General features: G+C 35.9%; 1 protein-coding gene across 9 annotated transcripts in view; it reads left to right on the top strand.

Annotated features, from left to right (window-relative positions):
- The window catches only part of PLS3 (plastin 3), a 73,665-nt gene that overhangs the window by 34,034 nt on the left and 17,976 nt on the right, over nt 1–21,655 (top strand). For 5 of the 9 annotated variants that reach the window (XM_036929939.2, XM_036929943.2, XM_036929940.2 and 2 more), the window contains exons 2-6: nt 3,791–3,874; nt 6,055–6,138; nt 14,535–14,698; nt 20,088–20,217; nt 20,723–20,855. In XM_036929939.2, coding sequence (XP_036785834.1) covers nt 6,075–6,138; nt 14,535–14,698; nt 20,088–20,217; nt 20,723–20,855 — 491 coding nt within the window. In that variant the 5' untranslated portion in view covers nt 3,791–3,874; nt 6,055–6,074. The remainder of the gene's footprint in view (nt 1–3,790; nt 3,875–6,054; nt 6,139–14,534; nt 14,699–20,087; nt 20,218–20,722; nt 20,856–21,655) is intronic. The other 4 variants (XM_036929948.2, XM_036929945.2, XM_036929947.2 and 1 more) reach the window with 1 other exon arrangement.

The raw sequence follows: 21,655 nt of genomic DNA, 5'->3' as shown, positions 1-21,655 counted from the left end.
CTAGTGTTGTTGACATAGCTACCTCGGGAGGAGGTAGGGTGGCAGTTTCTGTTGGTACAGGAAGGTATGTGAAGTGTGGGTGTTCCAAAGAACTGCTCGTTTTGGATGGAGGAAAGTAACAAATACTCCTCTTTTTTTGTGGACCACTGTTAAATTGTTCACACATTGCAGTGGCCATTTTCTCCTCACTTTATTGTGAAATACTGGGTTCTTCCATGTTTTGGCCACCCTTCATTGCTTTCTTCATGATACCAGTGTAAAGACGTGTTGCCAAATCCCTGACTTAAGTAATCAGCCTTGCTTTCCCAATCCTATGCATCGCGCATACTAGTGGCTGGGATGAAGTCTGTAGTAAACACCCCCCCGCTTTTATATTTGATTGTTGTCAATTTCAGGAAAAAATATATATAAAGCTCAAAATCACCACCAATGAGTTTTCCAGGGTGTCTGCTCTCTGCCTCCTGACCCACCTTCTGTGGTACTAACTGACACAGATTAGTAAATAGATTATTCAGTCAGCTGCATTCCTCAAGTGAATCACTTTAGGGGATGAAAACAGGCACCCCTCCTCATCTCCATCAAATACCTTTCAGAATTTGAGTAATAGTTTCAGGTAGTTAGTTGTAGGTACACCTTTCTCAGCATAGATTTGTGTTCAGGGTTTAAATATAGTTAAATGAGTCAGTGGAGTGGTTTCATAATTGCTGTATTGTTAGTCAAACTCTGTAATTAGAGATGACTTCATAGGCATAGGATTCCTCTGGGTGACGCCCTGAATTCAGACCCGCTTGTACACCATATCCTTTTATGAAAAAACAAACAAACAAGGTTTTGTTTTCTTTTGTTTTATTCCCTTATTTCAAAGTCTGTTTTCCTCTGTCTCAGATGTTCAGGGAGAGAGAGCATTTGCCTTTTTTTTCTGCTGCTTTCCCTTTATAGAGGAGGCAGGCATAGGAACTATGTTGGGTAACAGGCATAGGAAACAGAATTTGGGACACATCAAAGTGCTTTGCAGATGAGAGAATTCAGAAAAATGCAGAGACCTTGGGAGCTTTGACTTTTTGTTAGTATTTCATTTGGCTAGATTTAAACGGAGGAGAAATATTTCTATTTTTTTGAACATCAGTGCTTTCTCTCCGTGTCAATTAAGTTCACTTCTGTGGGAAGACAGACTGGGGAAAAGGACCTGTTTGAAAAGTCAGACTTTCTTTTTGCCTGTCAATCACATAACTGTGAACTTGAGGTTAAACTTTTATTCAGCAAGTAATATCTACTTTTATCTTCAATTTTTATTTTTCGTTGTTTATGGGGAAAATGTGCAAATTAGGAATGTGACAATATTGACAAGGTGTTAGCTGTTTTTAAAGTGGTCCTGAAACATTGAAAGTAGAATTTGGTTTTTGTTTTTGTATTTCCTGCCCACTCTTCAAGTTGTTTAGAAACTGGCTTTATGAAGGAGCCATACTGAGTCATGGGCAAAAAGGTGGCTGACAGGTTTTCTTTAGGCCCATCCTTAAATTACTTTGACTAAAGGCTTATAATTTTTATATATGAAGGAGATCTTTATATTCTGTAGTCAATAATTATAGGGCAAATGAGATAACTTTTCACAGATCCCATTTAAAAGGTTCTTAGAACTTACGCCTTATATTTATATAGCCTCTCACCATTACTTGGGTAGACATGCATTTATTCCCCGCTTTCTTTCATTAAGGATTTGAAGTTTCGGTATAATACTTTCTAGTTTACAAAGTGCCTTCACATACGCCATTTTTAATGTTCCTGAGGACCCTGGGAAGTAGGTATTATTACTGTTATTTTCAAATGAGGAAACTGAGGCTCAGAGATGAAATAAACTTGCCCATGGACACACTGCTAGGAAACAGCAATGCTGGGTCCTAGGTGAGGTCTTCTGATTCCACATTCAACAGTCTCCCCATTAGAACAGACCACGCCTTTGGGTGAAGAACAACAGCTTGCTTCAGGAACTCAGGATTGAATGAGGTGTCTCCAGGGCAACAGTGATGTCAAATCCTCTGATTTGCTTCATAAACCCCGGCCTGGGAGGTTTGAGTTGCTTTGAGAGAAAAAGGTCCTAAAGTACAATGAATATCCCATGGAGAGGAGGAAGAGTTTCTGTAATTTTAATTTGTAAGATTTGAAGTTTTAAAAACCTGATGTTACCTACCTGGCAGTCTTCCGTACATTATTAATGTGATGTTTTCTCTCAAGATAGCACTTAATTGCTTGATTCTTAAAGATACCACCAAGTACCTATGAGTAGTCTTAAGGACAAACCTTTTTTTATTAATAGTGGGGAAAAGCCTGGATTAAACAGCTAATTTTACATTTCTGATTTTTTTTATCAACTGAAGTTTATATTGTGAGCCTTTTAAACTTGACTGTATTTCCAAGTTTCATCTCAGGTACTTCATGGTAGCATTTATTTATTTACTTTCAAATAATTATAAATAAATGAAGTTGAGTTTATTTAAGTGAGAGATTCCTAAATCAAACTTTTCTGTTATGGGAGGTTACTGGGAAAAGCACAGTAAACAAGAGTAAGGTTGTGAAGCAGATTTGAGTGGACGCCCTCTCCTTTGATAACAGTTTCTAGGGATTTAGAGAGCCCTCTTCCTGGTGTAGCATGGGAGACACACCTGCAAATGGAGATTTCCCTTATCCATGTAAATGTCCCTTCCAAGGGGCAGCTTCTATTCAGTTTTCAGAGCTTCACCTGTGCTTGTTTCTTTAAAAATAACCACTTAAAATAGTCAATATGCCAAAGAGGATATTTGAGGAGGTATATTTTGCTCCCCTTCAGTGTGAATGAAGTCACTTTAGGCTTTCATTAAAACAATTAACTGCAAGAAATTAGAAAACTTGAAAGTATAGTTTGGGTTTTTTTAACGATGTGTCTTATTCATTCTTTTTTTTTTTTAAGTAAACAGGTGCTTTGAAATCATTTCTATGAGATACAATTTCCTAATTCTGTAAGAAGAACAAAAGTACTTCTTTCCTGGCCTGAGAGGGAATTAATCTTCTTTAAGGCCTCCAGAGCTTTTTCCCTTCTATACCTTTTACGGCATCCACTAATTCATAGGCATACAACAGATGCCTAAAATAATGGTAATATTGGGAGGATAGATAGTTTGTGTGTGTTGGGAAAGGGGTATGAAAAGAGGGAAAGTGATTTCTACCCTGTTCAGCCCTGTTACCTGCAAAGGGAAGTGGGAGAGGATTTAATTAGAACCCACTGGTCAGCAGCTATGAAGGGCGAGGGCAGGGCAGGCCAGGGGGAGACTTTATGTCCAGAACCTTCTTTGTGTAATATGCCCTTTTGTATATAAGTGATAATGGTAGTATGACAATACAATCAATTCCTTTTTCTTTCGACTCACATACTTTAGAATATTACTGACTCACAAACTGCCCAAACTGGAAAGGATGTTTAGAGATAGAGGAGAACCACATATTTTGGATTTTCTGAGAAAGTCTCACTTTCAGAGTTTCTGTGCCATTGTTCTACATGGCATAGTTCATGGAGATGAGTAGTAATTTCATTTTGAAACCTTATTACTTAAAGTGTGCGTGAAGAAAATAGTAGTAAATGCTATATAGTGTTTCTGTAACCATAAATGTTGAACATCATATTAGCAAAACACAGAACACTCTTCTAAAGTATTGTCATTAGTTTGCAGGTTTTACTTTATGAAAAATTGCTTTTTACTTTTAGTCTTTTAAAATGCTTGGCTTCCTATCTAACGGAAGATCTTTCCTTATCTTATAGATCCTGAGACTACTCTGAAAGGTGTTTTTACCCAATTTATTATCTACTGAGAAGTCCATCTTTAGTGACATTTTAACACCGTAGGTAAGAAAAGTTTATGAACAGGAAAGTTCTGTTTTTTTGTGTGATTTTTTAAAAGTCTTTTATTTACTTTTTAAAGATAATGGTCATTAGAAGTGTGGATTGCATTATGGTGGAAATTTAGCTAATAGTATAGTATGGTCATTTTAAAACTTCCCAGGGATTTGAGAAACCTGAATTTGAATTCCAGTTCCATGGTCCCTCAGAGCTTTTGTTAACTAACAAGAAAAGGGAATAAGAATATTTACCTCATCAAGCTGTTGTGAGGGTTCAGGGAATTTATATGAATCTGAATTCATGTAATGTAGTGCCTGGCACAAGTTGTTTGGATGAATTTATTAAAGTACAATTTTGAGTGCCTTACTGTGTGCCTGAGACTGTGATAAGTTCTAGAGATGACAAACACGGCTGTGAAAAAGAAGTGGCCCAGCTCTCTCTTGAGAGCTTCTCTGTACTGAGTAATAGGCTTAGTGGCAAAAAAGATGAGGTAGCGAGTAGTGTTTTAACTTCTCATAAAAATGTCTAAAGGGGATAAAATCAGGATCTCAAATTTGTATTTTACATGGTCTGTGAAATTTAACACATAGAGTACTTTTCTGAAAGGGCAACGCATTTAGGGCAGTGAAACTATTCTGTTTGATACTTCAGTGGTGGATATGTCCTTATATATTTGTCAAAACTCATAGACAGACCAGCACCAAGAGTGAACCTAATGTAAACTGTGGACTTTGGGTGATAGTGGCGTGTCAGTGTCGGTTCATCTTTGGTAACAAAAGTGTACTAGTGTGGTGGCGGATGTTGGTAACAGGAGAGGCTGTACGGGCAGGGGGTATATGGGAACTGAATTCTCTGTACTTTCTGCTCAATTTTGTCTCAATTTTTAGAACTGTTCTAAAAAGTAAACTCCTTAAGAAAGATAAAAAGACAAAAAAACAAAGCCAAAAAAAAGGCAACACATAATCATTTTCATTTCCTTCTGTCCAAAAATTAATAGGTTTGTATTTGGGGATTGTCCCATTGTGATACAGGCTTCCTTCCTCTATTGCAGGGCTTGGTAAAGTTTTTCTGTAAAGGTTCAGGTCATAAATATTTTGTGCCAAGAGGCAAAATCAAGAATATTATATTATTATACCACAACCTTTTGCTGACAAAATCCACACTGTAACAACAGAGTGCGTTCGCTTTAGTAATACAGGTCTACTGATGAGAAGAATGGTGTTCTTTTTTTGTTCTGGGCTATTTCTCTTAACTGGGGTTTCAGAGTTAATGTGCATTATCATGAAAATTCACTGCTGCAACACACATGTTTATCTTTAAAAACTGTACTTAGCTTTGGGGACATCCAGGAATAAGCAGTGATCCATATTTAGCCCACAGGCCACAGTTTGCCAAACTCCTGCTGTGTTGGTTAAACAGGAAAAAATGGAGCCAAATTGGAAAGGGTGTAAACTTAAATAATGCAAGTTATGTTCCCAAGGATGTGCTTATTAGCACACGCTTGTGTCTATTTCTGTGTTAAAGCCAAATATAATTTGTTTTAGTTGACTCCTATAATGGAAATGATTGATAGGTATTAGAATGCTATTTGAAAACCAGTGTTTTCATAGTGAATGATTTTGAAGTGGCTTAATGGTAACTACGTGAGGTGATGGATGCATTAACTAACCTTATTGGGGGAATCATTTTGCAGAATATACATAAATCAAATAAATCATCACTGTGCACTCTTTAAACCAACACAGTATTATATGTCAATTGTATCTTAATGAAAATAGAAAAATGGAAGTAGCCAGAGAGAAAGAAAGACTTAATGGGAAAGTTATATTTTACATGAATCTCTGATCACATAATTTTGACTTGTAATTTTGACTCCTATTAGCAAGAATTTTTATTATATATCCTTCCTGTCATTGCCGGTTTCCTTGACCCTTCTTTACACTCTTTGAACATAATATAAGAGTTTGTCCTTGAAAGAAAGATTCAGAAATATATTTTTTATGTATAACTTCATAAATGATGACTTGTTCTCTTTATTATGGCCATAGCAACAAATATGGAACCCTATTCAGATGGTTTTAGTACTTTGTATTTCTGTTTAAATTATCCCTAAGCTGAGAATTTCTTACAATATTTTCATCAAAAAAATTTTTTTGAAGTCTTAAACTTTTTTGCTTTCTCCTTAGATCCTCTTTAAACGGATGAGATGGCTACCACTCAGATTTCCAAAGATGAACTTGATGAGCTCAAAGAGGCCTTTGCAAAAGTTGGTGAGTATTTTTTTTTTGTGGTGTAATTATAGTAAAGCAATCTTTATTTGGCCCTAATCAAAGTTATTTCTCTGGAAAAATTATATGAATGGAGTTGCAAACCTTACAGCAAGATAGTTAAAACTGGCAGGATAAAGTTTCAGAAGCTACACTGTATTAAAATGTATTATTTCTAATTACATCTAGTATCTAATATGGTCAAAGGTGTTTAGTCCACAGTCCCACCCAGCCCTTAACTGGGGACTGCTGTGGCTCCTGAAAATTTTAGACAAATTTTGTATTATTATAGTATTTTGAGTATCCTGTTTTCGTGAGGAAAGAGCATTTGGAAATTTCACCATATTCTCCGAGATGTACGACTCCTTTAAATGTGAAGCACCATTAGATCATGTTTTTCCTTCCCTATTTAGCTTAGCCTCATTGCCTTTCTCATGGATCTTCTGTGCTTTTGGATAATGCACCCTGTTCTGCCTTCTCACATTAACTTAATAGCATCATGTAAGATGGGAGGCATAGCAAGCCATTTGGCCTATCCTTTAACATCATACACAGTATCTTAGAATTTAACAACTGTGGGAGCCATTTATAGCATTTACATTCAAAATTTCAGTGGTCAGGTCAGTAGAAGATAGTGAGAAAATAGGGCAAGAACTAATTCTTAATGTATGTACTCACATGAGTCAACAAGTGCTTAGAGAGGTAGGCTATTACTATTTGGTATCTCCTTGATTAAAGGGCATACGTTAGATCATGATGATTTGTTACTTTACTCAGAATTGAGTCTTCAACCTGTGTTGAAAGTCACATTAGTGAAAAGTGATGAAGCATACATGTCTATTCCCATACATTTGTGATCAACATTTTCTGTGAACGCATTTGTAGAAACAGTATGTATGGCCTGGAAAAAAAATGACCCCCAGAGTGACTATTCATAATCCCATTAGAATTCTAACTGGAAAAAAATTGGTTAGTTCTGAATCTAACAGAAGTGTGTGTGTGTGTGTGTGTGTGTGTGTGAAAAAGGCAGTTAATTAATTTGCCATTGATACTACTTAGTTTAAGAAGAGTACTACCCATCTGATACTAGATTGATTATGAAAGACAACAGGTGAAGTCCTGACTGCAAGATTTTTAAAGTCTCATTCTGGAGAGATATCCTTATAATTGTTTTAGGGTTGCATTTCCTTTGAACCTTGTTTTATTTCTATTCATCTTTCAGTGTTGGGGACAGTCCAATTTGTTCCTTTATAAATAGCATTTGGGGGTAGGGACATGACTTATTATTGCCTTTGTTAATCTCAAGGCCTTGCCTTCTCAAATAAATATGTAGTGTTGAATATAGCCTAGTTCTCATGTGCAGCAACTTGGAAATGTTTGTGTGCTATATTTTTAAAAAATTGAAGCTCATTTGTTTACCTGATAGGACTGGAATACTTTTATCTGTAAAAGAGTTTAATTGCTCCTTGGAAGCTTAATGATATCAAGGAGGTTGACTGGTTATCTCCATGGAGGAAATGGTGTTTAAATTGCACTAAGTGAGGGATCAATTAGAACTTGCATTGCAAGAAATAGTCATTGTGAAACTGCTGTCTTATTCAAAATCATACATCTGGGAGGGTTTAGGGTAGGCAGACAGCTTCCCAAAGGCAGGAGATTGGACCATATGTCCTACTGAAGTCCCTATCAGGCATATATTCCTAAGATACACAGACTCTTACTACTCTATATGCTGTAAATAGGAATTCTGGAATCCAGATTTTTTTCTGCCTGTTCTGCATGTTCTGGGTTTTTTTGTATTCCCTCCTCAGTATCTGGGTCAGTGTTGCACACAGGTTAGCTTCTCTTAATTGATTGAATTCCAAGGAATTATGCACAGTCTTTTCATGTACTAGGACTTCGTCATTATCACCTAAACTCAAAGGGCCTTTGTCATGAAGATTTCCACCATAGTGGAATTCATTTCTAAAGGTTTGGGTCATTACCTTGTAGCTGTAAAATTTCTGTAAATTTCTCAGCATAATAAAGGCTTGTGTATAGTCTTCCTTTGAGAAAATTGTTTAAAGACCCAGCTGAATATTTTGAGTTTCTTTTAAAACCTTTGTAGTTTTTAGTTGTTAGTGACGAGGCCCTCAGGCAACTGTCAAAGGTGCTAATGGAAATGCTTTCCATTCAGTTTTTCATTCAGGGAAACTTGATTTTAAAAACAAGCTCTGTAAGTTCTTTTCCTGTCAAAGATAATTCTTTCTTATTTTGGGGGGAGTTGGAGAAGGTAGGGAGGACTACTTTGTCTCAGTTCAGTTGTGACAAAATATGGAAATCGTTATATGATTTTCCCCATCTACTAACAATAATAGCCTTGATTATCTCTTTAGAAATTCAGCAAAATCATAGTGTCTGGAGAAAATCTCTGTAATTACCACTAATCATAGATTTTGTTCAATCAATTAATAGTTCTTTGAAACTCTCTTTACTAGCAATAAATCGAGTATTAGGATTTAAAGTTCTCTTTTCATTCACTTTCTGCATCTGCTTGGTGTTAAGGTCCAAGCAGTATGTTTTCATTTAATTATTTTAATTTTCTCAACATATTTTTTCCAGGATTTTCCACTGGGATATCAGAAGCCTTTGCTCTTGTTTTTTTTTTTTTCCTTATAATGTTTCTGTTTTAATTAAATGTTGCAATTCTAAGTTCTGTCTAAAAAAACAGGTAAAACTTTTCAGAAAACTTCTCAGAAGTAAATATTTTACCAACTAGAAAATGTCTCTTACATTTTGAGGCTTTAATCTTGTTATGGAAGCTAGAGTTCATTTGGATGATCATAAAGATAAATTTATGTAGTATAAATCTCTCAGATTGGCTTTAGTCCTGCAAATACTTATCTCTGACTTTCTCCTAAGCCATTGCTACTGAGCTTTTGAAAAACATGAGTTTGGCACTTTTGAAATAAGAGAATAGTGGGGTTTTGTAAATGACTAGGAATAGTGTGAGTATATTCCTTTGAGGCTGCCCACCAAACTCAGCCCGAAAGTTTTGGTTATGGTAATTGTAGCTGTACCAGATTTTCTCATCTTAGGCAGTTGAGTTGTTTCAAAGTACTTGATATTCTCTTACATAGAAAAGCCCCATCAGGATGATGCCTCAAAAAGCATGGTGGAATTTACTTGTAGTATTCAGTAAAACTACCAGTGCATATTTGTTTAATTAAAACTTAAAAATAAAAACTATAGCCCATCCAAAAAAAATAAACTAAGCAGTACTCTTTCACTCGACTTCTGGTTAATTATTGGTGGAGTATTTGAAATGAAGGAGGATGGCAGCAAGTGGAAAATGATGGCCAAGCTGCTGGCAGTTTTGCATTGGAAAAGGATTGATAGATGATGCTTTTGATTTTGCCTTGTCTCAGCCCTCTAACTTTGTCCAGTCCTTAGCTGTACTTGACTTCCACCTTTGGGGATCCACTGTTAGGATGAACTCTTAGGCAGTGACCTCTATTCTACCCTTAGCAAGACTCACTAAATTTCCTCTTATATTTCCTGGAATAGGCTACCCCAAAAGGTAGAAACTGTGAAAGGCAAAACCCATTTTGAGTTAAACATCTGGAGTCGTTTAGTAGCCCCCTTTTCTAAAGTTTTAATGCTTAATGAAAGCTTGACTTTACTGCTTAGATCTTAGGATGGAATATAATCTAAATTATTCTGCACAAGTCTTTTGGCTAAGTATTTTAAGTCAGTATTTTGTGTGCTTTCATGGACATTCAAGGTTTTATATGTGTGTAAAGTCATTATTGTTAGACATACAGATTCCTTTTGTTATTTTGTTGTGCAAAAAAATTGTGAAATATATTGATTAAACTAAATGGAACTTTTTAAGCCCAGTGTTTGTGAAAGGATGTACATCTGCACTAGATTGGTTTTCTTCTTTAAATCCTAATGAGCATTGTCCATAGTGGGTTAGCAAAGAGGTTGCATATGTGTTGCAGATGAGGACACACATATGCAACCTCCTTATAAAGAAAGATACTAGATTTAGACAGATTCAAGGATGTTTAAAGCAAAACACACATACACACGTACAAAACCTGAGGTCAAAGGAAATCCCTGTCTTTCTTACTGTCAGGTTTATATGACAGGGTAGCACCCCAAAAGATGTGTTTGAAGTGATAGATTGCACCCCATAGCACCTGGACATGGGCAGTGTAAAACAGCAGCTAAAATCAAAACCACTTGAATTCTGGCTCAGCTTTCTCCAGACAAGTACTTAAAATAGCTTAAATAACAGGATGCAAGGGGAGGGAAAACATTTCCTTTTAAGGATATATATTCTTGGTGTGATTCAAACTTCTACAGGAACATGGATGTATAATAAGTTTATTTACTTTAAGGTTACTTGGGGGAGGGTGTTGGGAGAGTTAACTGGCATTTAGAATAAGGCTTGGTGAAAGATCAAAATGAGGTTTCTTTCAAAACAGAATGCAGATGTGAACATACATGTGTCATCAGAAAGAGAGAGCGAGCACGCCCCACACAAAGGGAAGACAGAATCTGTTGTTAGAAACAGTTGGTTCCTTTCTGATGAATTCAGCAGCCAGTATGAAAGACAGGCCTCTCTGATGCAGCACTGGGAGCCTCTTGGTGATTTCTTTTTTAAGTATAGTGATTTTTCTTTAAAAATAAGAGCACATGGTCAGATTATTGAGATTTACCTCTTTACTTTCTATGGGAATTTTGTTCAGTGAGTAGGTGGAGTTTTCTTTTTCCTGCTGCCCATTTATGGCTACCCATACTGACCATATTTTCTGAACTAAAAGGTTGAGACATGTGCTTCCAGAAACATTGAAAATGCTCTAGATAATATAGGCTGTATGATAATTTCTACTTTATCAGGAGGTTGAAAATATGATACTGGAATAGAAGTCTTCAAAATGTAGAACCTGTTCCACCCTGTGGCAATGTGTAATGAAAAAGTGGCAAATGAGCCAGAAAGGGGTTCCAGAATCTTGGCAGCTTAATGAGAAAATAAAAGGACTGCCATCATACCAGGAAGTTGTGATTTTAGTTTCCATTTGTTAAAACTGTTTTCAATCCAGGGCTCTGTTTTTTTGGGTCAGTTTATTATTAAATTCTCATGTTTATGTCAAAACTAAGAATAGAAAAAGTTCACCATCAAACGTAGTTTTGAGCTCCTCGTTAATAATGTCACTGATGAAATTTCTAAAATGCCATTATGCAATCTCGTTTTCTAACCTTCTAAAACACAGCACTTTAGATCTCTGATATTAAGGGTGTGGTGGGAGGGGGCGGGGCTGAGGACTGGAAATAAAAATTAGCATAAAACTCTTAAAAATAATTGCACCCTGTTTTGTCTTTCAAGTACTTTGCCAGCTGTGAGATTTTCTAAAATTAATTGCAAGGCGCCTTTTTAGGCTCCTCTGCCTTTTTATTGAAATTCAAATTGTTTTCAAGAGAGATGATTTGGGATCTCTAACAAAAGCTTGCTAGAATTTACTAGTACTAACACTAAATGCCTTGATTATGGGAGGTAGTGTAAGCTAGATCTACTGAAAAAATATAGAGGTACTAGAAAAATAACTTTTAAAGTATATAAAACTAGATGACACGTGTTCAACAATTCTTTTCTCATCTCAGGAAAGGTATAAGCTCGATATTCCAAATGACTGAACAGTTTTAAAAGGATTTTAAAGCTACCATTTCAAGTAAGAAGAGGTTCTGTCTGATCTGTTCCTGTATCTTTGGCCTGTAGTTCAGTGCCTGCCACAGAGTCGGCACTCAGCTTGCTCTGAAGAGTGACTCACGCTGAACAAGCGCACATGGTATTTCTTAATAAAGTCAAAGCAAGTTTCTACATTTAGAACAAGAGAGAGGTCCTGACCAAACAGCCATCACTGGTTGTCTACTTGGTACTCCTTGGTGGGTATGTTCACTTGGAACACCAAATTACAGATCTGAAGGTTGCTGGGTGGGGACAGGATGAGAACAAAGGGAATGAGATTGAGTGTTACTTAAGGGCTATTTCTGTCCTTACAGTTTCCTGATGAATTGCCATTCAGTCTTTTAGTGCTACTTCTGTATTTTTTGTCATTGCTGTCTGGTTGGTTTTGTTTTTAAAATGCTCATTAGATCGGAGCACTCTTTTCCTGGTTAATACTTGAGAATCAGTGATTCTACAAAAAAATTTTCCCATTGCTCATTATATGCAAGGTATTGGGGTAGGAGATAAAAAGATTTACAAGAATCTTTATCGAAACATTTGCAACCTAATAAGGAAGATGGTTATGTAATGACAAATTCTTATCCCTCCAACCCCGTTTAAAATGTTCCTGTCAGTCACTAAAAGTATCTGTTAGTACTACTACCCTTACTTCAAAATGGAGTTGCCGCATGTGGTTTTTTTATGTTACTTACATGTTAGGGTGGCTGATTCCTGCCATTTTTAAATCACATCAGTGAGCTGTGTTCTAACTAATGCTCCAGAGGTATTTCAGAGAGCTTTTTCAAAAGTTGTAATTCTCCCCATTGCCTGCGCCTCTATTCTCCCCATTGCCAGCGCCTCTATCCTACCCATTGCCAATGAACTGCCGGATAGACCAGATTCTCAGTGCCTTAGTCAGTTCCATGTAGTTTTGAATTCATAGTTCTTTGATGTTTATTTTAAAACATCTCTACCTCCTGCTTCTGTTGTATCAGTGAGAATACAAAAAACAAGTAAGAACCTGTTATATGCTAGTTCTAAACTGGGGCCAATGATAAGATTAAATTATGCTCAGATACGTCATTTCAGAAGTCAAGGAAAAGTACAATACTTTTAGAAAATATTTTTCTATCAGAAATTGCCAAATGGACAGTTTTGGCAGTCACAAGGAATAAGTTACCTCCTTTTCTAAAAATACCATAAAAATGAAGGAATGTTGCATTTAGATATTGAGGTGTAATACTGATCAGAATGTACTACTCTGTATTTGTTTTTAATATGTATTATGATTTTTATCTCCCACTTTTAAAAAAAAGTGTATGGGTGTGATTTGTGAAGTCCTGAGTACTCAAACTTAAAATGAGTGTGTTAGAGCCAAAAAGGAACGCTTAGAGATCATATTATCGAAAGCACTCCTTTTACAGATGAGAAACCTAAGACCTGCCCTCTGACCTCCGGAGCACACACACACAACTCCCACACACAACTTATGGCAATCAAAACTGTCCCCAGGGCTAGGGAGGGGGCAAATAGCTCCCAGTGTAACCCCTTTCCCTGCTTTATTTTTCTTCATAGCAAGTAAGATTCTATTCTATTGCATTATATTTTATAGTCATATCACATGTTACATGTTATTTGCTTATTAGTTGTCATCAGATTGTGAGTTCTTGGACAGCCAGACTTTCGTTGTTGGTGGCAGTAACTCCAATCCCAAGAACAGGTTCTGGTACAGTTTTTAAGTAATGTATCAAATAGAGTAACTTTTATAATATGTTTTCTTGGATGGTGCTGTGGTCATCTTGAGTCATTTCTCTATTCAGATTGCTTCCTTTTATTACAATAATTGAATTTATATTTGAAAACCAGTGGGTACCTGAGGAATAAAAAAACGTTGCTGAACAGTAGGTATTTGAGGATGCTGGTGGAAGTCCAACTTTCTTTACTAAAAAAAATATACCCAAATGATCAACCCTCAGGACATTAACCCTCTTCCCCAATAAATTAACTTTTGGTGATTGATCAGGGTTTTTCCCATTTTTAACAGTTTCAGAATAAGCATCATCTACATAATTCTGTTAAGCTGGAATAGCACAAAAACTAAAAGGTTTTTTATAGAGTCATGTTAAACATTTGCACTACTCAGGACTGCATTTACTTTTATGAAGTCTGTGTTTGTCTTGGATTAATGTTTATTTAAATTAACTCATGGAAAACATTGGGACTGATGATTGTACCCTAATTTCAGGTGTGCTTTGTAATATAATGAGCATTGATTCATAAACTATTCTGTTAGCCAAATGGAAGAATAAGGGGCATAAAACTCCTAAATAGCTACAGTGGAAATTGCTTTATACCATGACAGTGTTTTATTGGTGTATAAGCTCTTAATTCTTTTTAAAAAGTCTTGTCAGCTTCATGATTTAATAATTTTTTTAAACAGCTATGCTTTTTTAATATTAGAGATGCTATTTTTAAGGAAAGCTACTTTAATACTGCTTAAGGTACAGAAAAAGGTGTAAAATCATGCTCTTTCGCTAAAATTTTCATTTCCTTTTCAAACAATAAGAAAGGGAAACACTGTATTTAGGTGAATTTATGAACCTGAGACTCAGATGAAGAAAAATACTCTAAATAGGTTAACTGGTTTCTCCTAAAACTTTTTTTTTCATTCTCCCTTTTTACAAAGATCTCAACAGCAATGGATTCATTTGTGACTATGAACTTCATGAGCTCTTCAAGGAAGCTAATATGCCATTACCAGGATATAAAGTGAGAGAAATTATTCAAAAACTCATGCTGGATGGTGACAGAAATAAAGATGGGAAGATAAGTTTTGATGAATTTGTTTATGTAAGTATGTGCAAATCCACCATTATTAGAAGTAATGATTGTTCTTTTGTCTAGTGGGATCTTACAGTAATAGTAAGTCCTATTAAGTTCTGAAGTATATATATCATATTAGTACTGTTACAGCTAATAAAATTTCTCTCATCCCACCCACTAAATTAGTTCTTTTAGCTCTTAGGATATCTCAACTAAAGAATTAAGAAAAAAGAGCTCTGACAGAAGGAAAGATATACTGCTTGCTGTGTAAGGTGAACAGTCTCCTTTGGGGGCATCATAAAGGCCATTTTTCAAGGTGCTAAATGAATGAGATCCTTGAAGTGTTCTTTCTGTCTCCCTTGGTGAACAGTGTGCTCCCAGATTTTAATGATATACCCTGACTCACAGGCCTGGAAGTTTCCTGAGTTGAACCTGATTAAGAAGATAGTTGCTACTCTTATGGCAGTAGTATTTAACTGCACAGTTTTCTCTAGGATAGTAAGTTTGATAATTACAAATTAGAACCCTATCTTTTTAGTCCATTGGAAGAGTCATTTAAAATTTTTGTTCTCTTTTCTAGTATCATCAGATACTCTTCAAGGTTAGGGGCCTATTTCCTAATCCTTCTCCCTCGAGCACCTACTTTATTGTTCTGTGCTCTGTGCTGGGAAAATGTATGTAACACTCATTGTTGAAGGGGTTTAGCTTCTAGTGAAGCAAGCTGTAGATTTTCTAGGCATATGCCATTTTCAGTCCATATTCATTGACAAAGTATTTGAGGTATATATTAAAGCATAGCTGTTGCCTCTTCTCCCAATGAAGAACACCCCTAAGATATTTTTGTTTTTATCTATTATTAACTTAAGGTTGAGTGTGACTAGCTCTCATTAGTTATTCCTCACAGTATATTGCAAACAGGTAATTGCTGCCTAATATTTATCACAAACTTCCTAGCACACCTACCCTCTTTTCCCATGGTTTACTTTTGCCCTAAAACACCTGAAATAATGACATATATCCCCATCAGTAACTGGCTCACTGTAGCAAGTGAAATTCTGATGTGCTCTCTCCGATTAGAATTAACTCCTTTAAACTAAGTAATAATGTCTACTCAGCATATACCATTTTGTGGGGGGTGTTGTGGTTTTAAAAACGCAGGTATGTGTCATAGTGACAGTGATAAAGTTCTTGCCTTCTTTTCAAATACTCATTTCCTCCCCATCGTTTTTGTCTCCAGTTATTGCCAAAGCCTTTTGTTTTGAACTGTGTTCAACAGTAAGTTGCAATTGACTTCTAGTATGAGCACTTGCATGTCCTTTGATGTATAACTTGCTTCTCTTGTAACTGCATGTTGAATTGTGAATTTAAGGCAGCTGAGATCAGTAAACTATGGTTATTTTTGATAAAATTTACCACTCAGTATTTTTTAGTCTACTAGAAAGAACAGACCTAAATCATTAATGTTTGCAGTGTGCCAGTGTTATAAAGGACAAAATTATGAAAGTATCTTTGAGGAGAATGATCTTGGGAAATATTTAATTTTGTGTATTTTGAGACCATGCAAATACGGCTCAGCTGTTTGTAGCTTTTAAGTGAGGAGGTGTGAATTCCTTAGTATAGTGTATTGTTAAAAAGTAAATAACATGCATAAAAATTTTCTCATCACTAGGGCTTTTTTAAAAAACGAAACAAAACATTTTAGAATTGTAAGGAATCAATGCTTCTACTCTTTCCTTCATTTTTCAAAATTAAAAAAAAAAAGGCTTGGATTGCTGAAAAAGGAAGTGACTTGCCCAGCATTATAAAGGAGACTAGTGTATTTTTCATTACCTCCCTTCTAGTCAAGAAATTTGAAATATGAAAGACAGTAAAATAATCTGCCTGCTGTTTTGGAATTATACCACCATGACTACTGAAAAAAAGATGGGCATTTAACCAAACATCTGTCCACTCTCATCCGCTTTGTCATCAATGAAACATCTTACAAATTGTCAAACAAAATACAGGTAGATCTTAGTTATCTGAGAAAGAGGAAGTATGTTATTCCTGTCAGGTATTAGCATAAGGAAGTAGAAATAAACATGTTCTTACCTCTTAGGGTTTTGTGTTTTATTTAAATTGCTGCTTAAAAGGTGTTAATTGCCAACCAGCCTGCAAACAGTTTATGTTAATTTTGGAGACTATATATGAGGCAGAAGAGTCCCTAAATTTTATGTAAACTTCAAATGATAAGATTAAATTTAATACCCTAATTTATTTTTTTTAAGTATTTCAAAATGAAATTCCTGGATTTTTATATTTTCAAGATGATAATCGTTTTTTTTTTTCCGGCATCTTTAAAAAGACCAGTATAGCAATTTTTTTTCAGCAGAAATGTCAGCAGAGATACATGAGTACTGACTTCATAGGATTAAATAACTTCATACAAATGCTTAGAACAGTACCAGGCATATAGCAAATGCTATATAAGTGCTGGTTGTTGGGGTAGTTAACTTCTGTTTTCTTAAAAAAAGCAATTTTTTTTTTCCTACTATTACTAAGTTTAGGCCTACAACAGAGTCTGAAAAAAAGGAAAAATTCAAACTGCTACTTTGCAAGCCCTTTAAAGCAAACCTCTAAGGTTGGAAGCCAATCAATTTTTTTTTGCAATTCTTTCCTTTAGTCATACGCCTCTGGATTGTTTTCGTTTGGCCATTAGTCCTGTGCTGACCTAGAAAGTCGATGAAACTTTAAAACGGAATAAGAAACATATATACTCCATAAAAGAGACCTGGAAAGATGTCTAGAACCAGAGTGAGAAGTGTATACCAGCCGTTTGTTCACACACGATAAAGCAAATCCTTCCTCGGTGAGGGAAAACAGCCCGAAACAGTGAGCTCATTAGTATCACAATGGGTAGCTTTGAAAAGATTCATTAAGACTGCAGCACAGTGGTTGGCCTTGTGTTATCTCTTATTTTGTTAAGCCCACGTTTATACTCAAATAGCTTTTTCAGCCACTCGAGCAATTTCTTTACTGAAGTAGAAAATATAATGCAAATTCTCATGCAGTGAATAAATTTAACAGATACATAAATCTTCCATTATCTCTTGTCTTTAATTTTTTTACCCTAAGAAACAGACTAAAATACTATGAATCTGAAAATCTGACCTTAGCTGGAATAATTTAAAGACACTTAGAAAACAAAGGCCATGTAACTTTTGTAAGACAATTGAAAATTAACTAATTGTAACTTTACATACATGTAGTTCCCAAGCATCATGAGTTTAAGTAAAGCTATGTAAGTAATTGCATTAGGATATTATACAGCAGCCCTTCCTTTTTTATCATTTGTATTATTCCTCTTTTCATGAATATATATAAAATTGAGTTTATTTTTCAGCTGAAATTGTGATCATGGAAACAAATTTTAGAAGCAAATGACCTTTGAGACAAAAATTGTCATAATAAAAAAAAACATCATTCTGAAGCAGAAATATTTTGGACATTTTTTTGTCATTCCAGTGATTTATGGTTAGTCATGAGGAAATACACACGTTTCAGATTTTAATTTACTAGACAATGTTTTACTAAATGAAGTAGAGTTCAGAATGAGACAGAATGGTGAATATTGTTTTTTCACCGAGCAGATACAGAGTTATCAAAGGGGGAGTTTTTGGGAACAAAATGCATCACAGTTAAGACTGCTACATTCCCAGTAACCATTTGGTTGTGTAATCTTGGCCTGGAAGTTAAGGTAAATTAAATGAATTTGAAGTTGGACTAAAAAAAAGTCAAGAGTGTAAAGAAAACTAATTTTAATAATTTGGCAATTACCAGAGTGCATGAGTTAGCCACACTACTGATACTTAACAGGAGTCAGTAATGGCCAGAAAGGAGGAAAAGTGATTTCTACTTTGGTGTGTGAATTATTTAGAGCAGTCAGTGTGTGTGTATGTGTCCATATACATATATAAAAAAAGACACACACACATCCATTCTAAAATTGTACCTGTGAAATTACAGGTATAGTACAAAAATCATGGCTGTGGAAATGGAGTAAGCTTGCTTTTGTAAAACTTACTGCTTACCAACTATTTTCCTAAAATAAATTGGGTTTGTAAGTCCAAGGAAAGTCAGGATTTAAGAAAGGTAACAGGAAAAGATGACTTTGTTATAGGGCCACTGACAACACCTACAGCAGCTGTTTGACCAGTTACAAAAAGTCACTCCATCTAGGCGGATTAATTAAAAAAAGGTGCTCTCCTGGAACGACTAAATATAAGAAGGCACTCCTGCTTTTGGCCTGACACAGTCTTGTGCAAGACACTTGGTTAGTGGCTGGATTTCAGCTTCCACTTGTGCCTGCTCTCACAGATACAACCTGAACTGCTAGGTACTGTGACCCTGTTCTGTGAACTTCAAATACAGCCTGCACCTCTGAGATGTGTGTGTCTGTGTGTGTGACTATGTACTTGTCAAAATGCTAAAGGCCTTTGAGTTGTTTCCTATTTGTTCAGCAACTTTTCCATTAGGGTCCTAAGTTTCTGTAAGTCCACTTACATGTTCTGAGCACCTTGGAGCAAAATTTTTATGAAGATGCTACATCTTGCTCTTGTTTTACTGGCAGTGGCTAATTTAGCCATGCACATTAGTAGATCAGGAACAGATTTGGGGTTGGGTAAGTTCCAGTGTTTAAGAAGTACACAGATGGTCCTTTAGAATGTCTGGTACAATGGTTAGAGTACAGTGTGAGATTTGCTTTGTTATAACTGGCTATTGTACAATTAGAATGTACAAGTTAATTTTGTTAGCCACGTTGCTTACTGTAAAGAGAAGCCAGACTGCCTAAGTGCTCAAACAAGACGATCACTGAAAAAAACTCTTATTTGTGCTTATTCTCAATAGTCATCTGTTGCTGTCAACACCAAGGTTTTTTCCACCTTACTATTCTATACATTTTGATTGAACAAACTCTGGCTGAGCTACCTAAGCCCATGATACCCCAAAATAGCTTTTTTGGATGGGTCATAAATTTTCATCTCTCTTTGCACTAAGAATTGTGGTTAAAGAAAGGGGATCCTTTAGCCTTTCCTCTCCAGGAAAAGAACAAAGCTTTACTTGTTCTTAGAATATTAACAGATTTACCTGTGCCTTTGAACCACGCTGGTTTTTGGTGTAAAGCAGATTCGATGCATGTGGCACTTAATGTTTTTGACAAGTGTGTGCAATTGACTTTTTGGCGCTTTACTTTCAGTAGCACTATGGTAGTACTTGTTGAGCATTTTAAAAACACAAGCCAGTTTTCCATACCTTTTAACGCTTATCACCTATGGGGGAAAATACAGGTGATCAGAGTATAAAAGAAGATAAATGTGGTTATTCTTGTTCCTGATTTAAAATTAATTGTGAATTGATAACATATTTTAATTGATAGATTTTCCAAGAGGTAAAAAGCAGTGATATTGCCAAAACCTTCCGCAAAGCAATCAACAGGAAAGAAGGAATTTGTGCTCTGGGAGGAACTTCGGAACTGTCCAGTGAAGGAACACAGCATTCCTACTCAGGTACTAGTTTCACATTCTTTAGGTCAACACAGTGCACTTAAGTAGGATACGTGCTGTAATGTCAAGGAGGACTCTAGAGAAACATTGCCTCCTAGTTAAGAATAGAGTATAAGTCCTTTCTGACATGTATTTTTTTGGAGTTGGGTCTAATACTTGCCCTAAAGGAATTTATAAGTATTCATTGTATGGCTTTGTTAGCTTGTAAGAGACATGATACAATATGTGTAATAATAGGCTTTCTTATAATAGAACTCTAATCATAATTGTAAAAGAGTGTTGTAACTAACTTTTCTGAGGATCAGTTAACTCTGCTGTATTCTTTTGTTAATTTTGTAGTTCCTAGTAGCCACTGGGTTGTGTTCCAGTGTCTGGGTTTCCAAAGAGGATACTCACATGTTTATGACACATTAACATTCAGCACTCTCTCTACAACTATTTCAGGCTTTAGAGTCAAATATTTTACCTAGAGTATGAACTAACTTCTTGTTACTCAACATAATTTTAGAGGAAGAAAAGTATGCTTTTGTTAACTGGATAAACAAAGCTTTGGAAACTGATCCTGATTGCAGACATGTTATACCAATGAACCCAAATACCGATGACCTGTTCAAAGCTGTTGGTGATGGAATTGTGCTCTGGTAAGCCATTGCCTTATTTTAGATCCAGATTTCCGAAAACAGTCTTCCATGTAACTGATATATTTGTTGGGATGCTTGCCAGCTTTTACCTTGGGGGAAATCATAATCGAATTGAAAATTGCCTAGGTTCTGCCCATTTCATTTCTTCTCTAGGTCTATCCATAAAAGTACCACCAAAATGTGAATGTAAAATTCAGTCATTTAGACTGAGAACCTATTTATGGGAGACTCTCAGCTTCCAGTTTCTTCTCACCACTGAGCAAGCAGAACATTACAACTTTGTTGAACTTAAGTAGGTCAATATCTACTTATTCCAAAGTACCTTAGGTTCCCAAAGGAACAAAGAGGCTACTCCTCGGTTCTCACCCCCTCCCCAGTTACTTATATCTGAAAAATGCGTTGGTCACTGCTGTTGCTCCAGAGCCAACAGTATCTTGGTAGAAATGACACAAGATTACCAACACTTTGTCAGTTGGTGCACCTATTTACTGAGGCAGTATAGCCAGTGGTTAGGAGCATGCTCCATAATCAGTCTGCTTGGGTTCCTATTTAGTAACTGCGATCAAGATATCCAACCCCTTTCGCATTTCAGTTTCCATCTATTATGGTCCCCATATTATTGTACTTACCTCAGGGCCGTTACAAGCATGAAGTGACTACATATGGAGTGCTTAGAACAGTGCAGTAGAGATATATTTCAGATGGTAGTGTACAATATATAAAATTCCTTTTTGCAATAAGGTCATTTTGGCTGTTCGAAAAACTGATTTTTAAAATGTAAGGTATCTTAATTTTGTCCA

Source organism: Manis pentadactyla, chromosome X (assembly GCF_030020395.1).
Source record: "Manis pentadactyla isolate mManPen7 chromosome X, mManPen7.hap1, whole genome shotgun sequence".
Classification (NCBI taxonomy): Eukaryota; Metazoa; Chordata; class Mammalia; order Pholidota; family Manidae; genus Manis; species Manis pentadactyla.
Note: the sequence above shows the minus strand (reverse complement) of the source record. Positions and strands in the feature narration are given on the sequence as shown.